At 41.2% G+C, this 21,636-nt stretch overlaps 1 protein-coding gene across 1 annotated transcript in view; it reads right to left on the reverse strand.

Annotated features, from left to right (window-relative positions):
• Positions 1-6,574: 6,574 nt before the first annotated feature.
• Positions 6,575-21,636, reverse strand: part of LOC126297925 (motor neuron and pancreas homeobox protein 1-like) — a 255,001-nt gene continuing 239,939 nt past the window's right edge. Inside the window, exon 4 of the mRNA XM_049989247.1 lies at positions 6,575-6,582. Coding sequence (XP_049845204.1) covers positions 6,575-6,582 — 8 coding nt within the window. The remainder of the gene's footprint in view (positions 6,583-21,636) is intronic.

Consider the following 21,636-nt stretch of genomic DNA (forward strand, 5'->3'; position numbering starts at 1 on the left):
TTATTTAAACATCTGTATTAATGGTTCAATTAATATTTCCTGTGACACATCCTCTGAAGCAACATTTGCTACATCTTCAAGATATAATATTATACGCTAATTTAATAAATCGTGAAGCAATTCATGAAGTGTACCTCAAGAAAGAGCACCAGGAAGGCTGGGGCAGTTTAGAGTCCATGGCAGAATGAAAAAGTGTAATTGTTGAAGCACCCCATGCTAGTTTCTTTGTCATCTGCCAAGCAAACTACAGCACTCTCTCTCTCTCTCTCTTAGCATACAGCAACATTTTTTTGAAGAGTATTTCGAGTCAGCCTGGTACTAGTTTTGTGACGTTGTCAATTCGTGTATGTGTGAAACTGCTACTGCGTCCGCCTTGTATCCCCTACATCACGATCATGTGACCGGAAATTAGTTATTTACGAGGGTAATCCCAAAAGTTAAGTCTTTTATTTTTTTATAAGTACAGAACTCTGTTTGTGTGGCAGTTGCTCACATTGTTATGAAGAGTGTTTCACGCACTGTGTGTAAACATGTGCACGACGCGCTGAGGCGCTGTCTTGGGTTGGCCGCCGTTGAGAATGGAGCTCCCGTAGGATGTTACCGCCAAGTGTGAATTGCGCTCAGTTATTCGGGTTTTGAACGCAAAGGGCAATTGACAGAAGTATATGGTGAGTCGTGCATGGATGTCAAAAATGTTCGTAAGTGGTGTAGAGAGTTTGCAGCTGGTCGGACCGAAATTCACGACGAACAAAGGAGCGGGAGACCGTCAATTTCTGAGGAGACAGAGCTGAAGGTTGAGCAAAGCATGCGCGAAGATCGGCGGATCACCCTGGATGATCTCTGAGGTTTCCCGAAGCAGCGCTCACAGAATTTTAACGGAAACATTGAACTACCGGAAGGTGTGCACAAGATGGGTGCTGACTGAGGATCACATGCAGCAACGAGTTGATGCTTCCCGCGCATTTCTTCACCGTCTTGCAGTCGAACGGGACAACTTTCTGGACTCAATTGTCACGGGTGACGAAACCTGGCCATACTACTTTACACCTGAGACCAAGCAACAATCACGCCAGTGGCGGCATCCTTCTTCGCCAAAGCCGCGGAAATTCAAACAAACACAGTCTGCCGGTAAAGTCATGACAACCTTTTCTTGAGATCGGAAAGGGGTATTGTGGGTCGACTTTATGCCCGCTGGGACAACAATTAACGCTGAAAGGTACTGCGAGACTCTGGAGACTCTGAAAAAACTCAAACGGGCAATTCAGAACCGGAGAAGAGGAATGTTGAGCAAGTGTGCACACATTCTCCATGACAAAGCTCACCCACACATCGCTCGACAAACTGTTGCTCCTCTGCAACAGTTTCAGTGGAACATAATCACCCACCCACCCTATAGTCTTCACTTGGCACCCAGTGAGTATCACCTGTTCCCTAGGTTATAAAAACATTTGGCAGGAAAGCGATTCAGCCGCGACGACGAGGTGAAAGAAGAGGTTGATAACTTTCTGAACTGCATGACGGCAAGCTGGTATAACATGGGCATACAAAAACTGCAGCAAAAATGCATCGACAGAAATAGTGATTATGTCGAAAAATAATAAATGTTCAAGCTGTAAACTGGTGTAAGCCATTGTAGAAATAAACAGGTCTATGTACTTATAAAAAAAACGGAAGACCTTCCTTTTGGGATTACCCTCGTATTAACTTCAGCATCGATTCCCAGTCAGGCATTTGCTTTGGGAGAAAGGCGTCTCTCGCATGTGCTGGTACCCGACAGGTTGGTTCATGCATACAGACCACTTGAGATGGCGGGGGACGCTGATAGGATGTGTGCGTTTGTCCCAGAAGATTAGCGTGATACTTCAGTGGCCTGTGGAGCGGCCGGCAGCTGACACTGGTGTGGCGAGCCCGCTGGTTTTTCTAAGTCCCTCCGGCACCCTGACTCTGGGTAGCCTGCGCGGGTGCGAGAAGCGAGAAAATTTTTCATATATGTTTTTGAGCGGTCTGTAACAGTGTAATTATGTGTTCCCTTATGTGATTGGAATGAAAAAAGCACCGCAATTGTTTAAATATTTCACACACTGCAGTCGATTTTCTGAGAAATTCTTTAAACAACCTCTATTCGATATACCATCTTGTATCCAGTAAATTGTTTAAATAAACAGTATTCCATTCACTGCAGTCAATTTCTTGACACGTTCTTTAAATAAATGAATAAACTATATTCCAAATACTATCTTATAGTGCATAAATTGTTTAAACAAACAATATTCCACATATTGTCTAATTGTTTAAACAATATTCCATACACTGCAATCGATTTACTGTCAAATTCTCTAAATAAATAAATAAACTATATTCCATACACTGTCTTGTATGTCATTAATTGTTTCAATATTCCATACATTGTCCAAGTTGTTTAAACAATATTCCATGCACTGCAAATGATTTCCCGCCAAATGGTCAATCAACTGAGTCTTTTTGCCGCCAATTTTCAGGTGGGAGGGGAGGGAGAGGGCTGGAGGTTTTCCAGAGGGGAAGGGGTTAATTAATTGATGAATTTAATTAATTATTCAATCAAATTGATACCAAAAATTTGCTTATATCGGCGAGGGGAGTTCCCAGGGAGGTGGGCGAGGAGGAGGGGAGGGGCAGAGGAGCGGGAGGGGTGAGGGTTTCTCTGAAGTATGGATTATCCCCAGTGTGTCATAATCCTCTTAGCAGAACAATAGGTTAAGGACCTGTTAATCGAAATAGAACAATAGGTTTGGCGGTGGATGTATGTTTGTCCCTGTTGTCGGCAACCTGCAATGTGGGATGATGCTGCCATTGCCCTACTACTGATGTGCAGTTATTGTAGCTCAGTGAATGAAGAAACTGAATAGGTTTTACGAAAAAATAGAGTAGTGTCATTACTATACACCCCGACTGGCTAAGCTACAGCGAGTGCACATATTTTCATGGATTTTTTAAAGAATGATCCACATATTCTGAAACCATCACAGCATGATTTAAAACAGTTATTTGAAAAAAAACTGATGCAGAAAAATGGAAACACATTGTTTTTTAATGGTAGTGACTCATTATTCGCACTTAAAAAATTCCAAAATACATATTAACATGCAGTATGAATATATACACTCCTGGAAATGGAAAAAAGAACACATTGACACCGGTGTGTCAGACCCACCATACTTGCTCCGGACACTGCGAGAGGGCTGTACAAGCAATGATCACACGCACGGCACAGCGGACACACCAGGAACCGCGGTGTTGGCCGTCGAATGGCGCTAGCTGCGCAGCATTTGTGCACCGCCGCCGACAGTGTCTGCCAGTTTGCCGTGGCATACGGAGCTCCATCGCAGTCTTTAACACTGGCAGCATGCCGCGACAGCGTGGACGTGAACCGTATGTGCAGTTGACGGACTTTGAGCGAGGGCGTATAGTGGGCATGCGGGAGGCCGGGTGGACGTACCGCCGAATTGCTCAACACGTGGGGCGTGAGGTCTCCACAGTACATCGATGTTGTCGCCAGTGGTCGGAGGAAGGTGCACGTGCCCGTCGACCTGGGACCGGACCGCAGCGACGCCACGGATGCACGCCAAGACCGTAGGATCCTACGCAGTGCCGTAGGGGAACGCACCGCCACTTCCCAGCAAATTAGGGACACTGTTGCTCCTGGGGTATCGGCGAGGACCATTCGCAACCGTCTCCATGAAGCTGGGCTACGGTCCCGCACACTGTTAGGCCGTCTTCCGCTCACGCCCCAACATCGTGCAGCCCGCCTCCAGTGGTGTCGCGACAGGCGTGAATGGAGGGACGAATGGAGACGTGTCGTCTTCAGCGATGAGAGTCGCTTCTGCCTTTGTGCCAATGATGGTCGTATGCGTGTTTGGCGCCGTGCAGGTGAGCGCCACAATCAGGACTGCATACGACCGAGGCACACAGGGCCAACACCCGGCATCATGGTGTGGGGAGCGATCTCCTACACTGGCCGTACACCTCTGGTGATCGTCGAGGGGACACTGAATAGTGCATGGTACATCCAAACCGTCATCGAACACATCGTTCTACCATTCCTAGACCGGCAAGGGAACTTGCTGTTCCAACAGGACAATGCACGTCCGCATGTATCCCGTGCCACCCAACGTGCTCTAGAAGGTGTAAGTCAACTACCCTGGCCAGCAAGATCTCCGGATCTGTCCCCCATTGAGCATGTTTGGGACTGGATGAAGCGTCGTCTCACGCGGTCTGCACGTCCAGCACGAACGCTGGTCCAACTGAGGCGCCAGGTGGAAATGGCATGGCAAGCCGTTCCACAGGACTACATCCAGCATCTCTACGATCGTCTCCATGGAAGAATAGCAGCCTGCATTGCTGCGAAAGGTGGATATACACTGTACTAGTGCCGACATTGTGCATGCTCTGTTGCCTGTGTCTATGTGCCTGTGGTTCTGTTAGTGTGATCATGTGATGTATCTGACCCCAGGAATGTGTCAATAAAGTTTCCCCTTCCTGGGACAATGAATTCACGGTGTTCTTATTTCAATTTCCTGGAGTGTATATGTGGGGAGAAGTAACATATTGTTCGCTCCTCCTGAAAAGTGTTGTCCCGAAATTTCAATAGTAAGTCTTTCCGTGATACACAACGCCTCTCTTGTAACGGCTGCCAGTGGAGTTTGTTTAGCATCTCCGTAACGCTCTCTCACCGGCTAAACGATCCCCTGTCGACAATCGCCACTCTTCATTGGATCTGCCCTATCTCTGTCTCCTCTATCAGTTCTACCTGACAGGAGTCGTAGGTAGATGAACAATACTCAGTAATCGGACGCACAAGCGTCTTATAAGGCATTTCTTTAAGATTCTTCCGATGAATCAGAGTCTGGTATTTTCTTTTCTCACCATCGGTTTAATGTGGTTATTCCACTCGCTCTGGATAGTTACGCCTAGATATTTTACGGCAGACGCTGTCTCCAGCTGTTTGTCATCAATAGTGTAGGTGTACAGTAGTGAATTTCTTTTTCTATGTATGCGCAATATGTTGCATTTATTTACGTTCAGGATCAACTACCAGACCCTGCACCATTCATCAATTCCCTGCAGGTCGTTCTGCAAATTCTTACTATCTTCTGGCGTTGCTACTTTGATATAGACAACTGCATCATCTCCGAATAGCCTTAAAGAGCATCCGACACTTTCTAATAGATCATTTATATAGTAAACAGCAACGATCCCATCACACTTCCCTGTGGTACTCCGTATATTACCTTTACATCTACCGATTTAGTTCCATTGAGAACGACGTGTCGTGTGCTGTCTGCAAGAAAGTCTTGATTCCAATCGCAAGTCTGCGCCGATACTCGGTAAGCTTGTATTTTTTTTCATTAAACGACAATGCGGGACGGTGTCAATACCCTTACTGAAATCAAGGAACACGGCATCAACCTGAGAACCGTTGTACATTGCGCTGTGGATCTCATAAAGGACAGAGCGACAGCTGAGTTTCGCAGGATCTCTATTTGCGGAATCCATGTTGATTTTTAAAGAGGGGACCTTCATTTTCCAAAAACGCCCTAATTGGTGAGCATAAAACATGTTCCATAATTCTGCAACAGACTGATGTCAATGATAGGGTCTATAACTATGTGAATCTGTCTTACAGCTTTCTTAAAAACGGAAATGAACTGCGCTTTTTTCAGTCGTTAAGTACCTTTCGTTCCTGAAGCGATATACGATAAATTTCTGCTAGAAGGGGAGCAAGTTCTTTCACATAATCTTTATACAATCTTATAGTTATCTCATCTGGTCCTGATGACTTTCCACTACTACACCATTGTAGCTACTTTTCAGTTCCGCGATGGGCTATCTCAATTTCAGACATTTAGACGTTCCTACGACGATTGAAAGGAGGGACAGTGTTACAATCTTCCGCGGTGAAACAACTTTGGAAGACCGAATTCAGTATTTCGGCCTTCTCTCTGTTATCTTCCGTTTCGGTGCCGGTGTGGTCGCTGAGAGAATGACCCACTTACTGATTTTACATACGACCAAAATTTCTTAGGGTTATTATTCAGGTCGGTTGACAACATCTTACTTTTAATCTCATTGAACGGTTTTCTCTTTCAAAATCATTGAACGCATCTCTCTTTGCTCTCCTAACGCTCATTTTCGCTTCGTTCAGCTTTTGTTTGTCAGCTACGTTTTTACTTCTCTTGAGTCTGAGATGAAGTGCTCTTTGTTTACGTAGCGCTTTTATAACACGGCTAGTAAACCATGGCGTATCTACCTGATTGTGAGTGAATGAACATGCTTATTAGCTGTAAAAATTACTTGTAAATGTATAGTAATGCATCTGAAACTTTAAGAACAGATTATCTATAGGCCATTGCTTACATACAGATAACCATCTGTAGCAAAATAAATCACCACATGTAGGTTGTAGCTGATTTAGTACCTGCAATAATAAATGGTTAACTACCTGGCAATTTAAGTGGCTAACCAATTAGAACTGGAAATGCTTCACTACTTAGAACTGTTGACGCCTAATAATCAGTAGCTACAGATGATGAACACACTAAGCATCTGTGTAAAAAAGTTGAAATATTAACTACCTGTAAAAAATGTAGCAACAGTAAAAGGTGGACTAATTGTAGCTGTGAGCAGCTGTTTAAATGTGACTGTATATAGCTGACTAACAGCAAGTAACTGCAACTGTCTATGGCCAAGCTACAGTGTCTAAATTACTACTAAAAATTTACTGGTTGTAAATAGAATATTAGTGACTATCTGCATATAGCCACTGCTGAAAATTATCAAACTAGCGTTCTGATCAGAACCCTCTGACTGCAACTTACTGGATGTGACTACCGCAAGTAGCTGTAGTAGCGACTGTAAATTATATCTGCCAAAATTTGGCTATGAAAAGTAATAGGCTCACATAATTAACTAGAGAATCCAATTATGTACCAGATAAGGCGGAAGCTGGGTCATTTTGAGGGTTGGGGGGAATTGGGTTGGAAGGGGGAAAGTAGTTTCAAATATACACAAAAGGGAGGTAGAAATGGAGAAGATAAACTATATATGCAAAACTGTGTGAGCTAACATAACATTTGTGCGGGGGAGGGACTTTGGCGGGGGGGGGGGGGGGGGGGGGAAGGGAGAGATGTGATAAGGTGATAAACCATATGGGAAATGATTGTTGGATTGGGTATGGGGTTGGGAAGGAGAGATGAGGGAATGTGACACATAGGAACAAAATATGCTTATCACAGCCGAATTCTTACAACTGATAAGGTGTAGCAGTCATGATAATTGGTTGCTAATGATTGTTCCAACATTCTGGAAACTTCAGTAGTAATGGTAATAAATGGAGTGGATTCAGGTGATTATAATTGTGACACTAATTGTAGCTTACTAAGTAATTACATTCCACCTATGAGATCTGATAGGCTCCTGTAACTAATTATACACAGGAGAGGAGCTGACTGTAAATCAGGAACTGATAATAAACCACTGCAATTACAGCACTCTAATTACGGGAAGACACAGAGGAAAGAAAACACACAAAATTAACATGTGAAACTTCATGAGCAAACCATAAGAGGTGGCGCTGTGTGCATTGGCAACAGGAGGGTTCGGGAGTTAGTGTAAAAATGTGGTAAACCTGGAGGAGAAGTTGCTGGAGTGGTGGGGGCAGAACGGACAGAAGGGGGAGAAATGATAAATAAGAACAAGTGAACAGAATTAGCTAATAACAGCTAGATTCTTATTACTGATAGGGTGTTAGCTATCAGGTTAATTGACTGCTATCTAAAAATATATCAACATTCAGCAGTCTAATGAAGCTATCATTTTTTTTTTGCGTCATCAGTCTTCTGACTGGTTTAATGCGTAGCGCCACGAATTCCTCTCCTGTGACAACCTATTCTTCATCTCAGAGTAGCACTTGCGACCTACGTCCTCAGTTATTTTCTGGATGTATTGCAATCTCTGTCTTCCTCAACAGTTTTTGCCCTCTACAGTTCCCTCTAGTCTTAACAGATGTCCTATCATCCTGTCCCTTCTCCTTGTCAGTCTTTTCACATACTCCTTTTCTCTCTGATTCTGTGCTGAACCTTCTCATTCCTTACTTTACCAGTACATCCGATTTTCAAAATTCGTCTGTAGCACCACATCTCAAATGCTTCGATTCTCTTCTGTTCTGGTTTTCCAACAATCCATGTTTCACTGCCATACAATGCTCTGCTGCAGCATTGGAGCACACTTGGAAGCTATTACAGAAATTGCAAAATATGGAGAATAGCGTGCTAAGTATAAGCGCATTACCACTAATTGTGGCTTATTGAATGATCAAATTGTTCTCATGAATGGTAAATCCTGCTTATAAATAATTATATGTATGTTAGGAAGAAAATCAATTATATTCAGTTATATATTATGAAGCACTGAAATCATAATAGAACAACCGAAGGACATTGTAGTGGGACTAATTAGGGGAGTTAGGAGGGGAGGGTCTTGAGTAGACAGAGAGGTTGTGGCGGTAGGAAGGGGGGGGGGGGGGTATGGAGAAGAAAGGAAATGGCCTGACTACATGAGCATAATCCATGAGTATATCACATCACGACGGAGGGGTGGGAGGGATGGGGGTAGACAGTAGGGGCATTCAGGTGGTATGGGTGACATTATGTAAATAGCTAGGAGAAATAGTGACATTAATGCAGTTGAGGTCTGCACGTAATAGTTTACAAAAACCAGTTACAATGAGGAGTAGTCAAGTTTCAGTTTCAACCAGTGTAGTTGTTTATGAAGCATTTTACAAAAACTAGTAACACTCAGGATGAATTAGGTTGCAGTTTCAACCAATGTTACTGTTTAGTAAGTATTACAAATTTAAAATAGTTAATTAAGAGTGTCGTAGGAGTACAGATATACACTCTTAAAACATGTTTTTAAAAGAGTTTGTTCATTTAACAAATGACATTCTTGTAGCTTGGATTGCTTGTATATTTCTGTTTCTTCTAGCAAGTTCAATTTTGCTCTTTTATTAACAAAGTGTAAAATGTCCAAGTTATCAATAGTTGGAGCTCTATGTTTTTCAGCTATGAAGTGCTGAGTAAAAGTTGATCTATACAGATATTCTCCTTATTTATTGGAAGGTAATCATGGAATCTAGTTTTAAATGATCTTCCAGATTGGCCGATATACCTCGCTGGACAACTTTCACAGTTCATTTGGTAAATTCCAGATTTATTAATGCATTACTTATTGGTTGCTCGTTATGAATAAGTAACTGACTGATATTATTCTTCGTGCAAAAGGCTGCTGTGATACCGTATTTTCTAAGCAGGTTGGCGATTTGATAAGAAATACTCCCAAGAGAAGCAATAGCTATATAATTTGGTTTCTCTATATTCTGGAGTGAAGTACCAGGTATAGATGTACATGTTCTTTGTTTAAATAATTTCAACATTAATCTGGGATCATAAACATTGTTAGCTGGCAGATATTCTAAATTATGCAACACTTTCTGAACAGCATCAACAGAGAGTGGGCTCTGAATAATTCTATTTATCATAGGGTTGAAATAGCTAATTTTGTGACTTTCTGGATGACAAGAGGTACTGTGAACAATGCTATTGGTAGTAGTAGGTTCCCTAAATATATCAAAGAATATGTTATTGTCTTTGATTTTGATGGACAAATCTAACTAATTAACACTGTCTGTAAAATCTTGTAATTCATAAGAGAAATTGATATTATGCAGGCTATTTAAAGTTTTCTGAATGTGTGGAATATCTTCTGCTAGCCCTTGGTATATAAGAACGATATCATCAAGATATCGTTTGTAGAAGATTATATTATTACCCATGTTAGGGAACTGCAAAAAAATTTATTTTCCAAGATTTTAGTGAAGATATTGCCTATACATCCAGCTTGGCAGTTGTGCATAGGTAATCTCTCTTGTTGTTGATGTAGTTTTGTATTAAAGGAGAAAATATTTTCTTTAGGTGCAGTGTGAAATACACCAATAAATTAATCTGTTTCATCATTTTAGAGAGTTTGGATTGGATGCTTTCCTCAACACGTACATAGGTATACAAGTTTTAATATCAAATTATACTCAGATAGAGTTGTTGGGCTGTTTAATGTTGCTGAGAGAATCGATAAATTCTTTACAACTTTTGGTTGTACAAGTATTTTCGTTTTTATCAAATCTGTGTACCAAAACATTTAGATTTTACATAGCCGATTGGCAGTAGAGTCAATAGAATCGACTATTGGTCTAATGGGTCAATGTTGTTTTTTAATCTTGGCTTTCCCTATGAGTGAAGGAGTTCTAGGACTCATGTATATAAGTTTATGCTTATCTTTAGGGTGAAATAGATGCTCACTAGCATTAATTGCTTCCATAATTTCTTTGTTACAAGCATCCACCAAATTATTGTTAGCTAGCTTAATGTTGGTAGCATTAAAAAATTCGTCTGTTTTTGTTACAGTCCTTTTTATACATAATCACTGTTGTGTTGCCCTTGTCTGCTTTGATTACCAGTGCATCATTATTTTAAGTTTCTTACTGATGTCATTCAAAATATTCTGGTCAGTAGAGATATTCTTACTTCTAGAATTCACATTCATATCAACAGTATCAGTCATTTTGCATGCCATTTTAGTTTGTTCTTTTGTATCTATTTTAAGTGAATCTAGCCCTAATTTAAGAATAAAAATTAGTTATACAACATTCTTTTGATTGATTGTAGGTTTTATATTATATTTTAATCCTTTATCAAGCAATCAGATTCTCTATGATGAAAATAAAATGTAAATTTTATTAATAGCTTTACTATAAAATTCAAAGATTGAAGTAGATACATAAGCACGACTTGATTTAACTTGCTCAGACAGAAGGCACTCTAACTTTTTATCATACTCTTTTTGGGTCAACTCTTTTAGTTTCTGTAGGCATTCATCAGTATGGAAACAAACACTGTCTAAGTGTAGATTATGTAAAACACTAGTTATGTCATCGTATAAACTGTAAGCATTAATATTTAATTTGTCTTTTATTGTGAATAAACATTTTATCGAATTGCTCATGACAAACTTCACAAGTATCCAAGGCCACCTGCCATAATGAGCATTTGTAGACACTCTCACGTAATCAGAAACATATTTAGATGTTACATAATTAACGATACTTCCTTTATTAAAATTAATATGGTTGAAGATCTTCACAATCTTCAATTTTTATTTCTGGTACACGTAGATGGCTCTTTGCATCTGGCTTGATGTTAGGTTTAGAATTTTTCCATCCTCAGCAACTGTGGTTGTATAGGATTATGGAATTCTGGTGTGTGAATCTTATTGTTGACACTAACAAATATTGGGATGGATATAAGTATGTGCCATTTTTTATCTTTTAATTTTTAAAATATTTAAGCTTTTCGTCCCTAATTTTAATATTCTTATGTGACATCTACTTATTTGTGTGTTTTTTTTTCTTGTACAACCTTCTGAAGAAGGGCACTAAATGCCTGAAGCTGATAAAGAAATAAAATTTCTTTCACGGAACTGATTGCTTATTATTTCGTTATATATATCTGATAGTCTCTAACACACACAGTCAGTTTAAGTAATACAGAAAATTGCTATTACAAACTGTGGAGTTCCCATTGTATGCAAAAACACAAATATTAGTCACTCTGAATGAAAATAAAAATCTTAGAGTTAAAGATTTTATATGGCAAAATTATTAGCTGATACCGAATTTATTATGTAAAGAATACTCTTACTGTAGCTAAAACAGATTTCCAATAGACAGCACACGAAGAGAGGGCAGGTATCTATTTGGTTCAAGCAACAGGATGTCTGCATATTAGAAATAGCGCTCCCACCTTTTCCTGGAAGTAAATTGTACTCAGGCAAGCAGTGATGAAAGCTCTCTGTCACATGGTATTCTGAACAATATTGCCAGCTTTATGAAGATTTGGTAGAAGGATAATACATGTTGGATCATTTGCAGTAATATTTGCGTCTTTGAACTGATAAATATCATCTACATAATCTTTGCCTTTATGCAAGAATCAGAAACAATCATTTGGAAACCCTCACGCCATATTCAGCCTAACGATAGTGTATTTCTTTCCAAATTCTCAATCCTCCAGCACAATAGAAACACATGATTTGATCTCTGTTACTGGTACAAAAGAGTCGAGCTTCACATAGTATGTCTGGGTATTGTTCAATAACTAATCGCCTACCATTGAAGGATGCTAACCCCACCTCATATGTACTATATTTAGGGCAAGCTGCTTTGCATATCATGAGGTATACTGATTCAGGAGATGAACACAGAATTATTCTGTACAGACTACAAGTATCATACAACAAACAGTTCATCTCATCATAGACCCAATTTCTCAGGTTCACCTCCTCAACACCCCAGACATCCACTATGTTAGGGAGAGAGATTTACTTTCAAACCTTTTTATATACTCTAAAGATCCAGGATAGTGACATTTCCAGTCACATGGTCACGATGTCACATCCATAATGCCTTCTATATTTGCTTGTAGATGTAAGTCAGTTGGAAACACCTATCCCAATTGCGTTATTTTGTGTATGTGTGCCATTGTGGTAGGAGCCCCCAGACCCTAGCCTGCATCTAACAGAGATGGATCACCCTGAGAAACTGCAACTATGTTTAGAGGCATAATGTTGGTAATCTTGTCAGTTTTTGTTTGGATAGAGAGACAACGCTCATCTGTGTAAAATCTACTTCCAGCAAGAGATGGGAGTGCTCTTCATTTCATGCAGGCATGTTGCTGGTTATGTTACAGCAAGAGCATTTGTGAAATAATAAATTCGGTATCGGCTAATAGTATGGACATGCAAAATGTATAACTGCATTTAAGTATTTTCAGTCATAGTAAGTAATTCCTCTGGATGAACTACGGACATTGCCGTTGATGTGGTGGCTTACGTGTCTCAATGATACATATAGCCATACCGTAGGTGCAACTGCAACGGAGGAGGATCTGTTGAGAGGTCAGACATAACACGTATGATTCCTGAGGAGGGGTAGCAGCCTTTTCAGTAATTGCAGGGGCAACAGTCTTGATAATTGACTGAGCTGACCTTGTAACATCAACCAAAATGGTACTGCTGCGTTGGTACTGCGAACGGCTAAAAGCAGTGGGAAAATACAGCCATAATTTTTCCTGAGGGCCTACAGCTCTACTGTGGGGTACAATGACGATGGAATCCTCGTGGGTTAAATATTCCGGAGGTAAAATAGTTCCCTGTTTGGATCTTCGGGTGAGGAACACTCAGGAGGGTTTCGTCATCAGGAGAAACAAAACATGCGTTCCACGGATCGGTTCGTGGAACGTTAGATCCCTTAATGGGGCAGGTAGGGTAGAAAATTTAAAAAGGAAAATAAAAGGCTAAAGTTAGATGTAGTGGAAAACAGTGAAGTTCGCGGGCAGGTGGAACAAGACAAGGTTATAAATGCAAAATCAAATACAAGTAATGCATGAGTAGCTTTAATAATGAATAAGAAAATAGAGATTCAGCAAGCCCCTATGAACAGCATAGTGAGCACATTATTGTAGCCAAAACAGACATGAATCCCGCACCCACGACAGCCGTACAAGTTGATATGCCAACTAGCACGGTAGATGATGAAGAGAATGAAGAAATGTATGATGAGATAAAAGAAATTATTCAGATAGTTAAGGAGGACGACAGTTTAATAGTGATGGGCGACTGGAATTCGATATTAGGAAAAGGAAGAGAAGGAAACATAGTAAGTGAATACGAACTGAGTGTACCTATGGTTTTCATTTCTGTAGAAAGAAACGTACATGTACCAATTAAATAAACGTAACTTTGTGTTGAAAGTGATGTTCTTTTACTTTTATAGACTGCATTTGTGCCCATTGTGTGACAGTCATGACAGCAGGCTACGAGACAGTGCAGGCAGCGACTGCCCTGCGCATTACGGCAGAAACCACAGCGCCGTTGTCATCTTTAAAATCTGATATTTTATAATGTATGAGGGCTATAACAGTGAAACCAAGTCTCTCATCACGATTTGTACTTCTAGTTTCTGTAGAGAAAACACACATGTTTCATTTAAAAAAAACCCTAACTGTGTGTCAAAAGTGATTTCGTTCAGCTTTAGGGTACATGCACTCCTGTCCATTTTATGAGTCCCTGACACACTCGTAGATGTATCCCTGATCAACTACATTTTTCATCGTTTGTTTCATTTCGCTAATATATGAGGTGGCAGAGTTAGGTGATACACACTGTATAGTGTATGTTCACACATCTGTACCCTCCAATCACCTAAAAATAAAAGTGATGCATTACCCTCGAATCACCTACAATTAAAAATAATGCATTATTCCTACTTTACTCTATTGCTATACATCTTCTAGGTATTGTAATTTTCATGGCCAGCAGTGCACTTAGCCAAAGAACACGTGAAGTGGATCATTTCTCTGCCTAGTGGAAAGTTTTATTGACAAAATAAGGGAAATTAATGCAGATACGAGATTTGTTTTATCCACAAAATTTTTCTACGCTTTCCTTTCACTTATTGTGCATGGTTTCCTTCGAAATACTCTCCTCCACAACTTATACATCGCTCCCAACGCCGTTTCCACTTCCGGAAGCGGTCTTGGTACGCCTCTTTCTGCATCGCGCGAAACGCTGTCTGCGAATTTTCTTTTATCTCGTCTATCAGTGAAAATTTTCGCACTTTCAACGGGGTTTTCAGCTTTGGAAATAAAAAAAAAAGTTATGATCCTCTTAAGGAACGCCTCGTTCACAATTGCGGATCCAAAAGCTCTTCACAGATTGCGAGGCGAAGTCTTTCTGGTCTTGACTCATGAACCGTGGGACGAGCTTGGTGGTAACACGATGCATTCGAAGGTGCTGTGTCAGGATTTCATGACATGATCCAACTGAAATTTTACATTCTTCGGCAATCCCTCCGATAGTCCTTCTTCGATTGGCACGCACAGTTTCGTGGACGTTCCTGGCACGAGCGTGGTCGGTAGGCGTCGAAGGACGTCTTCAACGATGGTCATCTTTAACTTACGTCCGGCCATTTTTAAACAGTGTGAACCATTCGTAATACCGAGTACACGCATCATCGTACGCTTTCTGCGTCATTTGGTGTGTCTATCTAAAGATTTTCTTGAGTTCCACGCAAAATTTAATGCCATCTCGAAATTCTCAGACTGCGACAAATCGTCATACTCAATTCATCAGTGAACAATAACTAACAGACATACAACAATGAGACTTCTGGCAGTAATATACACTACTGGTCATTAAAATTGCTACACCAAGAGGAAATCCAGATGATAAACGGGTATTCATTGGACAAATATGTTATACTACAACTGACATGTGATTACATTTTCACGCAATTTGGGTGCATAGATTCTGAGAAATCAGAATCCAGAACAGCCACCTCTGGCCGTAATAACGGCCTTGATACGCCTGGGCATTGAGTTAAACAGAGCTTGGATGGCGTGTACAGGTACAGCTACCCAAGCAGCTTCAACACGATACCACATTTCATCAAGAGTAGTGACTGACGTATTGTGACGAGCCAGTTGCTCGGCCACCATTGACCAGACGTTTTCAATTGGTGAGAGATCTGGAGAATGTGCTGGCCAGGTCAGCAGTCAAACATTTTCTGTATCCAGAAAGGCCCGTACAGGACTTGCAAACATGCGGTCGTGCATTATCCTGCTGAAATATAGGGTTTCGCAGACATCGAGTGAAGGGTAGAACCACGAGTCGTAACACATCTGAAATGTAACGTCCAATGGTACAATACAACTCGATCACAACCACTGCAGGGCACTGTGCATTGTACTTTCGTTTTAGGAGCAGCAGTTTTTGTTGACTTTGGCTTATGACTGGGGGCGGCATATGCAGATGGTATGTGTGTAAAATTATGAAACAAAAAGAAAAAATGCAGCATTTGTCGAGTGACGGGGTGGGATGGGGGATTGTGGAGGCTGTGTGGGTAGGAGGGAGTTGTCTCTGGGAGCTCTTAGTAGTTAGACTGCAGCCACAGCAGTGCGAGGCACCGTGCAGTATGGTGTGTGCTCTATGGCGTTCGGTGTTGTGGTCACACCTATGGACACAGCCGATGAGACCGTCCCTCGTTACTTATTTATTGTAAGCAAACATGAATGTGAAAACTCTGTTATGCCTGGGAACATTCTCATCGCCGTCTCTAACTTATTACTTCCTATCTACGACACCCTACGTGCAGAGCTACTGGATAGGAAGCGCCTGTAACACGTAACTAGGGGCTATCTGCGTAATTTTAGTGATGTGTTGTTTGTGATCTGTTGTGTACTTGATATGTTACACACGGGGTTTTGTGTGTGTAGGCAGTGTGTAAGGTCCAGGCTTCAGCCAATAGAAGGCTTCGAGTAGTGGAGGAAGGGAGTAAATGTTGCAAGCATGTAGACTGACCTTATTCTCCCAGCAAATATAACCTATGGTACTCTGTTGCCAGATCTCCATCACTCCCCTCTGTACTCTCTCACTTTGGCAACAATGCAAAGTGGGCACACACTGGTACTGTTCTACCATTATCACGGTTCTGCTTTACCCTGGATCACTATCACTGGCAGGTATGGTAGTGACCTGAGATGGAGTCCCATTACTTCAATATTTTGGAGAGTCCTAGTGGTGATAGACTTGGTGTCATGGCGTGCAGAGTTGTAGGATATCACTTTAGTCATGAGTGGTAGTGACAGAGGGAACTCTCGTGGCACAGTGGTACGCCTATCACGGACATCCTGCTTCTTCATGTGTTGCCTCTAATGCGACAGTATCGTGGTTCCATTATTCAACAGGCAGTGCTCGTATCTCTATGACCTTCCTGTGTGATGCTGAGGTACTCCCATAGCGAGATATGTCCCCCGTAGAACATGTGTAAGACAGGATTGGATGTGAACTTTGTCCCATTGCCAGTATACAGGATCTAAAGACCCACTTTCAACAGTGTTGGCCAACTTGCCTCAGGGGATACAACGGCTCTGTGACTAACTACCGAGCCGACTCAGTTCAGATATTCAGGATATAGAGGGTACTATGTCATACTGATAGTTAGGATAATACTGCCAAATTCTGTGTAAATTTGACTCGAATTTGTAATAACAGCAATGCCATCACATATCCTCTCAACCCATAAAGTTACATTTCATTTCGTGATCCCCTTCTGTTTTTTTTTTTTTTTTTTTTTTTTTTTTTTTTTCAGGCAGCGTATTTTCGTGATTGAATTGAGAATTTTTTCCCTTTAGTTACACCAATTACTCGTATAACATCTTATCGTAACCAACCTTCAATGTACGTGAATTTCAGTTGTTAGATTTCAATAAAATTGACAGTTAAGCTCCATTTTTCTCTAGTGTTCATTTTTACCGGAATATCGCTATCTTACCTTGGCTCTGTGATGGCTCCTGCGCTCCAAGTGTGCTGCACCCAGCATTTATAAGTTAGCGATTTTTTTCTCTGAAAAGTGTATGCTGCAGCAGATTTCGAAGATGACCTTCTAAATATAGTGTGTTCTATAAAAGAAAGAGAGTATTGTTCTATTTCCAGGATCTGATTACTTTTTCAAATAAATTTTATGTGTAGAGGTGTATAGGAAGACTGAACAGCGGAGGACTGCAGAATGCTATTCTGTAGTCTATTACGTCTAATAAACATTTGTATCGAAATACCTTGTTTACACGACAGATATCTTTTTCTTCACACCACGAAAACTGTACAATTCATTATATTACGCTCAGAGACCGTGTTCGAAGTAGCCACCACGGATCTCTCACATCCTGTAACATGGAGCCGAGCGGTGTGGCTCAGTGATTAAGACAATGAGCTCATAGTCGGGAGATATTTGGTTTTTCGTGAGTTTCCTAAGTAAGTAAGACAAGGATCAGGATGACTCTTTTGAAAATGAAACGAGTTATTTTCTTCCCCATATCTTCGGAGCTTGCGTCCTATCTCTAATGATCCCGTCGTCGAATGGTTGGTAAATCCTAAACTTCCTTTCCTTTTTGAGGAAATTGGGCCACTACATTCTTTTAAATCACAAGCTCGCATTTGATTGGCATCATAGACATCAAGAATGCGCTGTTCCAGTATCTTCGCTTACGTAAAGTGCTCCGCAGACGTTACGACTTTAGCTTGGTCCTACAAGTAGAAATCCGAAGTTTGACCCGTTGGACAATGCCAATTGACTACCTCGTCTGGTTGCTACATCGAACGAGACGTGGAGGATCCTCTCTACCGGAACACGGAAGTGCGCTGGAGGTCTATTGTGTAGCAGCAACACGACCCCTCCTACGTCTACAATTTTTTTTTGTTAAAAAAAGAAAAAAAAGGCCGGGGAGACAGCTTGTCCTGCAGAAAGTGCAGCCACGCCTTGCTTGTGAGGGTCGCGGAGGGAGAGCCGACCCTACGAAACGGTGGGCAGTGGTTTCTGTCTACAGGTTGAGGGCGATCTGAAATTAGTGTTTCATGCCCACCATGCCATGAGTGTTTTGTGCAGCCGACATATGGATGCCGTGGAGATTGATTTCATTCACTGGAATATACTGTACAGATTGTTGAATGTAAAATGCATTATCTTTTTTGTTTGTGTTACCACGTATTTGAGACGGCCACTAAATTTCTCAGCACCATCTCTAATGTTAACACTGGATAGAAATTTAACTGGATGTAGGACAACTTACCTGCTACAGAAAATGATACACTGTCGGAATGCCGCTTCTTGGGAAACCTAACGTTTAAGTTGGCCCTACATAGATTTGTGCTCAAAACCCATGGGGGGTAGGGGAGGGGGGGAGCTAATTTCTATGTGGCTTTTGTAAAGATATTTACTTCTCATTAGCGATGTAACGGTTGTGTATCCAAAGGAGCTATAACGGCAATGGTGGCTGTGGTACTTTAACTTCGTTGAAAAATTAAGTTTTATAGAAGCAGAGAGTGGCAATATCTGTGAAGAGACTATAGTGTACTCCGCATGTCGCTAGCATCAAATCGGAATTATCAAGTGCATGCAGCTTAACGCCGCTTGTTTACCTATTGCACTAAGACTGAAACTTTAATACCGCAAACATCTTTCCCGTTTTATCTCTTTTATTTATTAGCTGCAGACGTGAATTGGAATGCAATGTATGTGGACTAACAACATGTTGTGCATATGTGGCTGCTTGTTCCATAGATGTTTCTACCCTGCTGGTAGAAGCTATACCATAAGGAAGCTTCAGTCCAAAAGTGACCCAGAGACGCTGGAATGCCAGATCACACCTGTGATGGACCTTATGTGAAGTCAGTCTACGACGTTTTGTCGGTACATGTAGCCAAGTAATTCACGCATCACGGGGAGACCTTTGCACTAAGACATGATATCTGCCTAGTACTCCAGAAAAATGTTTCCTGATGCATTAGTGTTACATGTTGCTTTAACTTGACTGTAAATGAATTACTCTTTAATGAGACTGCAGCGCCTGCTTGCACAGCGTAGTTAATTCTTCAGTACCTGATGTTGTGAAGCTGCATAAAGTTCTGTAGGTGGTGAGTTGTCAGATAATTTGATCTGTTCTACCTTGGTACAACGGCGACTATATTACATTATCGTTATTTTATCTCTGTATGCACTGTTAAAGTCAGTGAGCCATCCGAGAGAGAGAGAGAGAGTGCGAAACAGGGTGAAACAGAACCCCAACAAAAAATTTTCGGTGTTTGTTCAGGAGTATCTTCTGAGTATTTTGATATAAGGGAGTCTCCGATTGATCTGGGGGGAGGAGATCAAACAGCGAGATCAACGGTCTCATCGGATTAGGGAAGGATGAGGAAGGACGTAGGCCGTTCCCTTTCAAAGGAACCATCCCGGCAGTTGCCTGAAGCGCTTTAGGAAAATCACGAAAAACCTAAATCAGGATGACCAGACGCGGGATTGAATTGTCATCCTCTCGAATGCGGGTCCAGTGTGCTAATCACTGCGCCAACTCGCTCGGTAGGGGAGTCACCGAAAACTCGTTATAGAGTAGTAATGTGATTGTGATTTATTCAGTTTGTTACCACATTTACATTTGCTTCTATGAAAATACCTTCACAACAGTAAAAAAAGCCTTTGATATGTAATCACTAGAACGAAGAATACAAAACATACAGCAATGTGACAACCGCCGTCTGCTAAAGGCCTGTGATGTGGCTACCGTCTCTGAGGGAACAACTCGGCATAGTGCAGTTGCGCCACTTCTCCATTGCATTCAGTGAATCCATACACGAGATGCACGTTGGCTGATTCTTCGCCAGTATACCTATCCGTTCTGCTGTGCATCACTGTTAACGCACATTATACTCTGCCGGGAAATCAAGTCCGAGCATGCAAGCTTGAATGTGGAGAGTATTGTTGTCAATAATAACAAGTATTACTCGACCACAGTATTATTGCACCTGAAGTGAGGTCTCTTCGGTCGGATTGTCGTCAGTTTTTATCCTGATATTTCACGAGTACACGCTGAACCACTTGATACCATATGCACAACTGTCTTGAACTCATTCACGGTGCGACGCGATTTCCTTAATCACCACTGTACTTTTTTACTATTTCGTCACCTTGTGTTTTTCATAACGTTTGCGGGAGGCGAAGTTTAATAACATCATGGTCGGGTAGTACTGTGAGTGAGTGGGACAGGTTTGTTTCAAAACAAGACACACAGCGCACATCGTCGATATTCGCGCTGATGTGAAGATGTTTCCAGTGCATCACAAGTGAAGGTAAGAGCTCATATGAAGCGAAATTACTCCGTAACGAGCCACTGGAGACCACGGGTCAGTTATACTGAAGTACTCAGAAAATGTACCTGATAAACCTCTAAAATTTTGTCGGTGATGTTCTGGTTTACCCTGTATCAACCTTCACGTGGGCTGTATTGAACTACAGTTACCACAAATTGGTCTAATATGTAGTTAGGCACAAGTGTCAAATAAAAACAAAATGCTGTCTTGTCAACGTAGACATATCGATAAACGTGGCTGCAGTACAGTTACAAGTTCTATAATTTAAGCAGCAACCAGCCACAAATTTGGTTTAAAAGAGTTTATTTAACTCAAAACGTGAGTGGTTTCGGATTTATTACAAATCCATCTTCAGATGGCTCTTATCGCTTTCCCTTCTTTCCTGCTGGAGCATCATTTTGCATTCATTACTGGTGTCGTATAGCGGTGAATGTTTCAGTACGTCGAATTCATCCCGTATTTATGTTATTAATTATAAAAGTAACATACTTTTTCAAATGCTCTATTTAGGTGCTGTTTCATTCACTGCAAACTGCTTTAACTTACATCATTTCATGTTTTATGTCAGCACACACACTCAATATTTACAAATCGCGGCCTGACTCTACGCGAATGACAAAAACAATAGCTTAAATGATTTATTCTTATTCTGATTTCTGTGAAACTATTGTTTTTGTTACTCATGTGAAGCTAGGCCACGTTTTGTAAGCGTTGAGCGTGTGTGCTGCCATAAAACATAGAGTAGTTTGTGTTATAGGGGTTCGCTGTGAATAAAACACTTACATATTA

Source organism: Schistocerca gregaria, chromosome X (genome assembly GCF_023897955.1).
Source record: "Schistocerca gregaria isolate iqSchGreg1 chromosome X, iqSchGreg1.2, whole genome shotgun sequence".
NCBI lineage: Eukaryota > Metazoa > Arthropoda > Insecta > Orthoptera > Acrididae > Schistocerca > Schistocerca gregaria.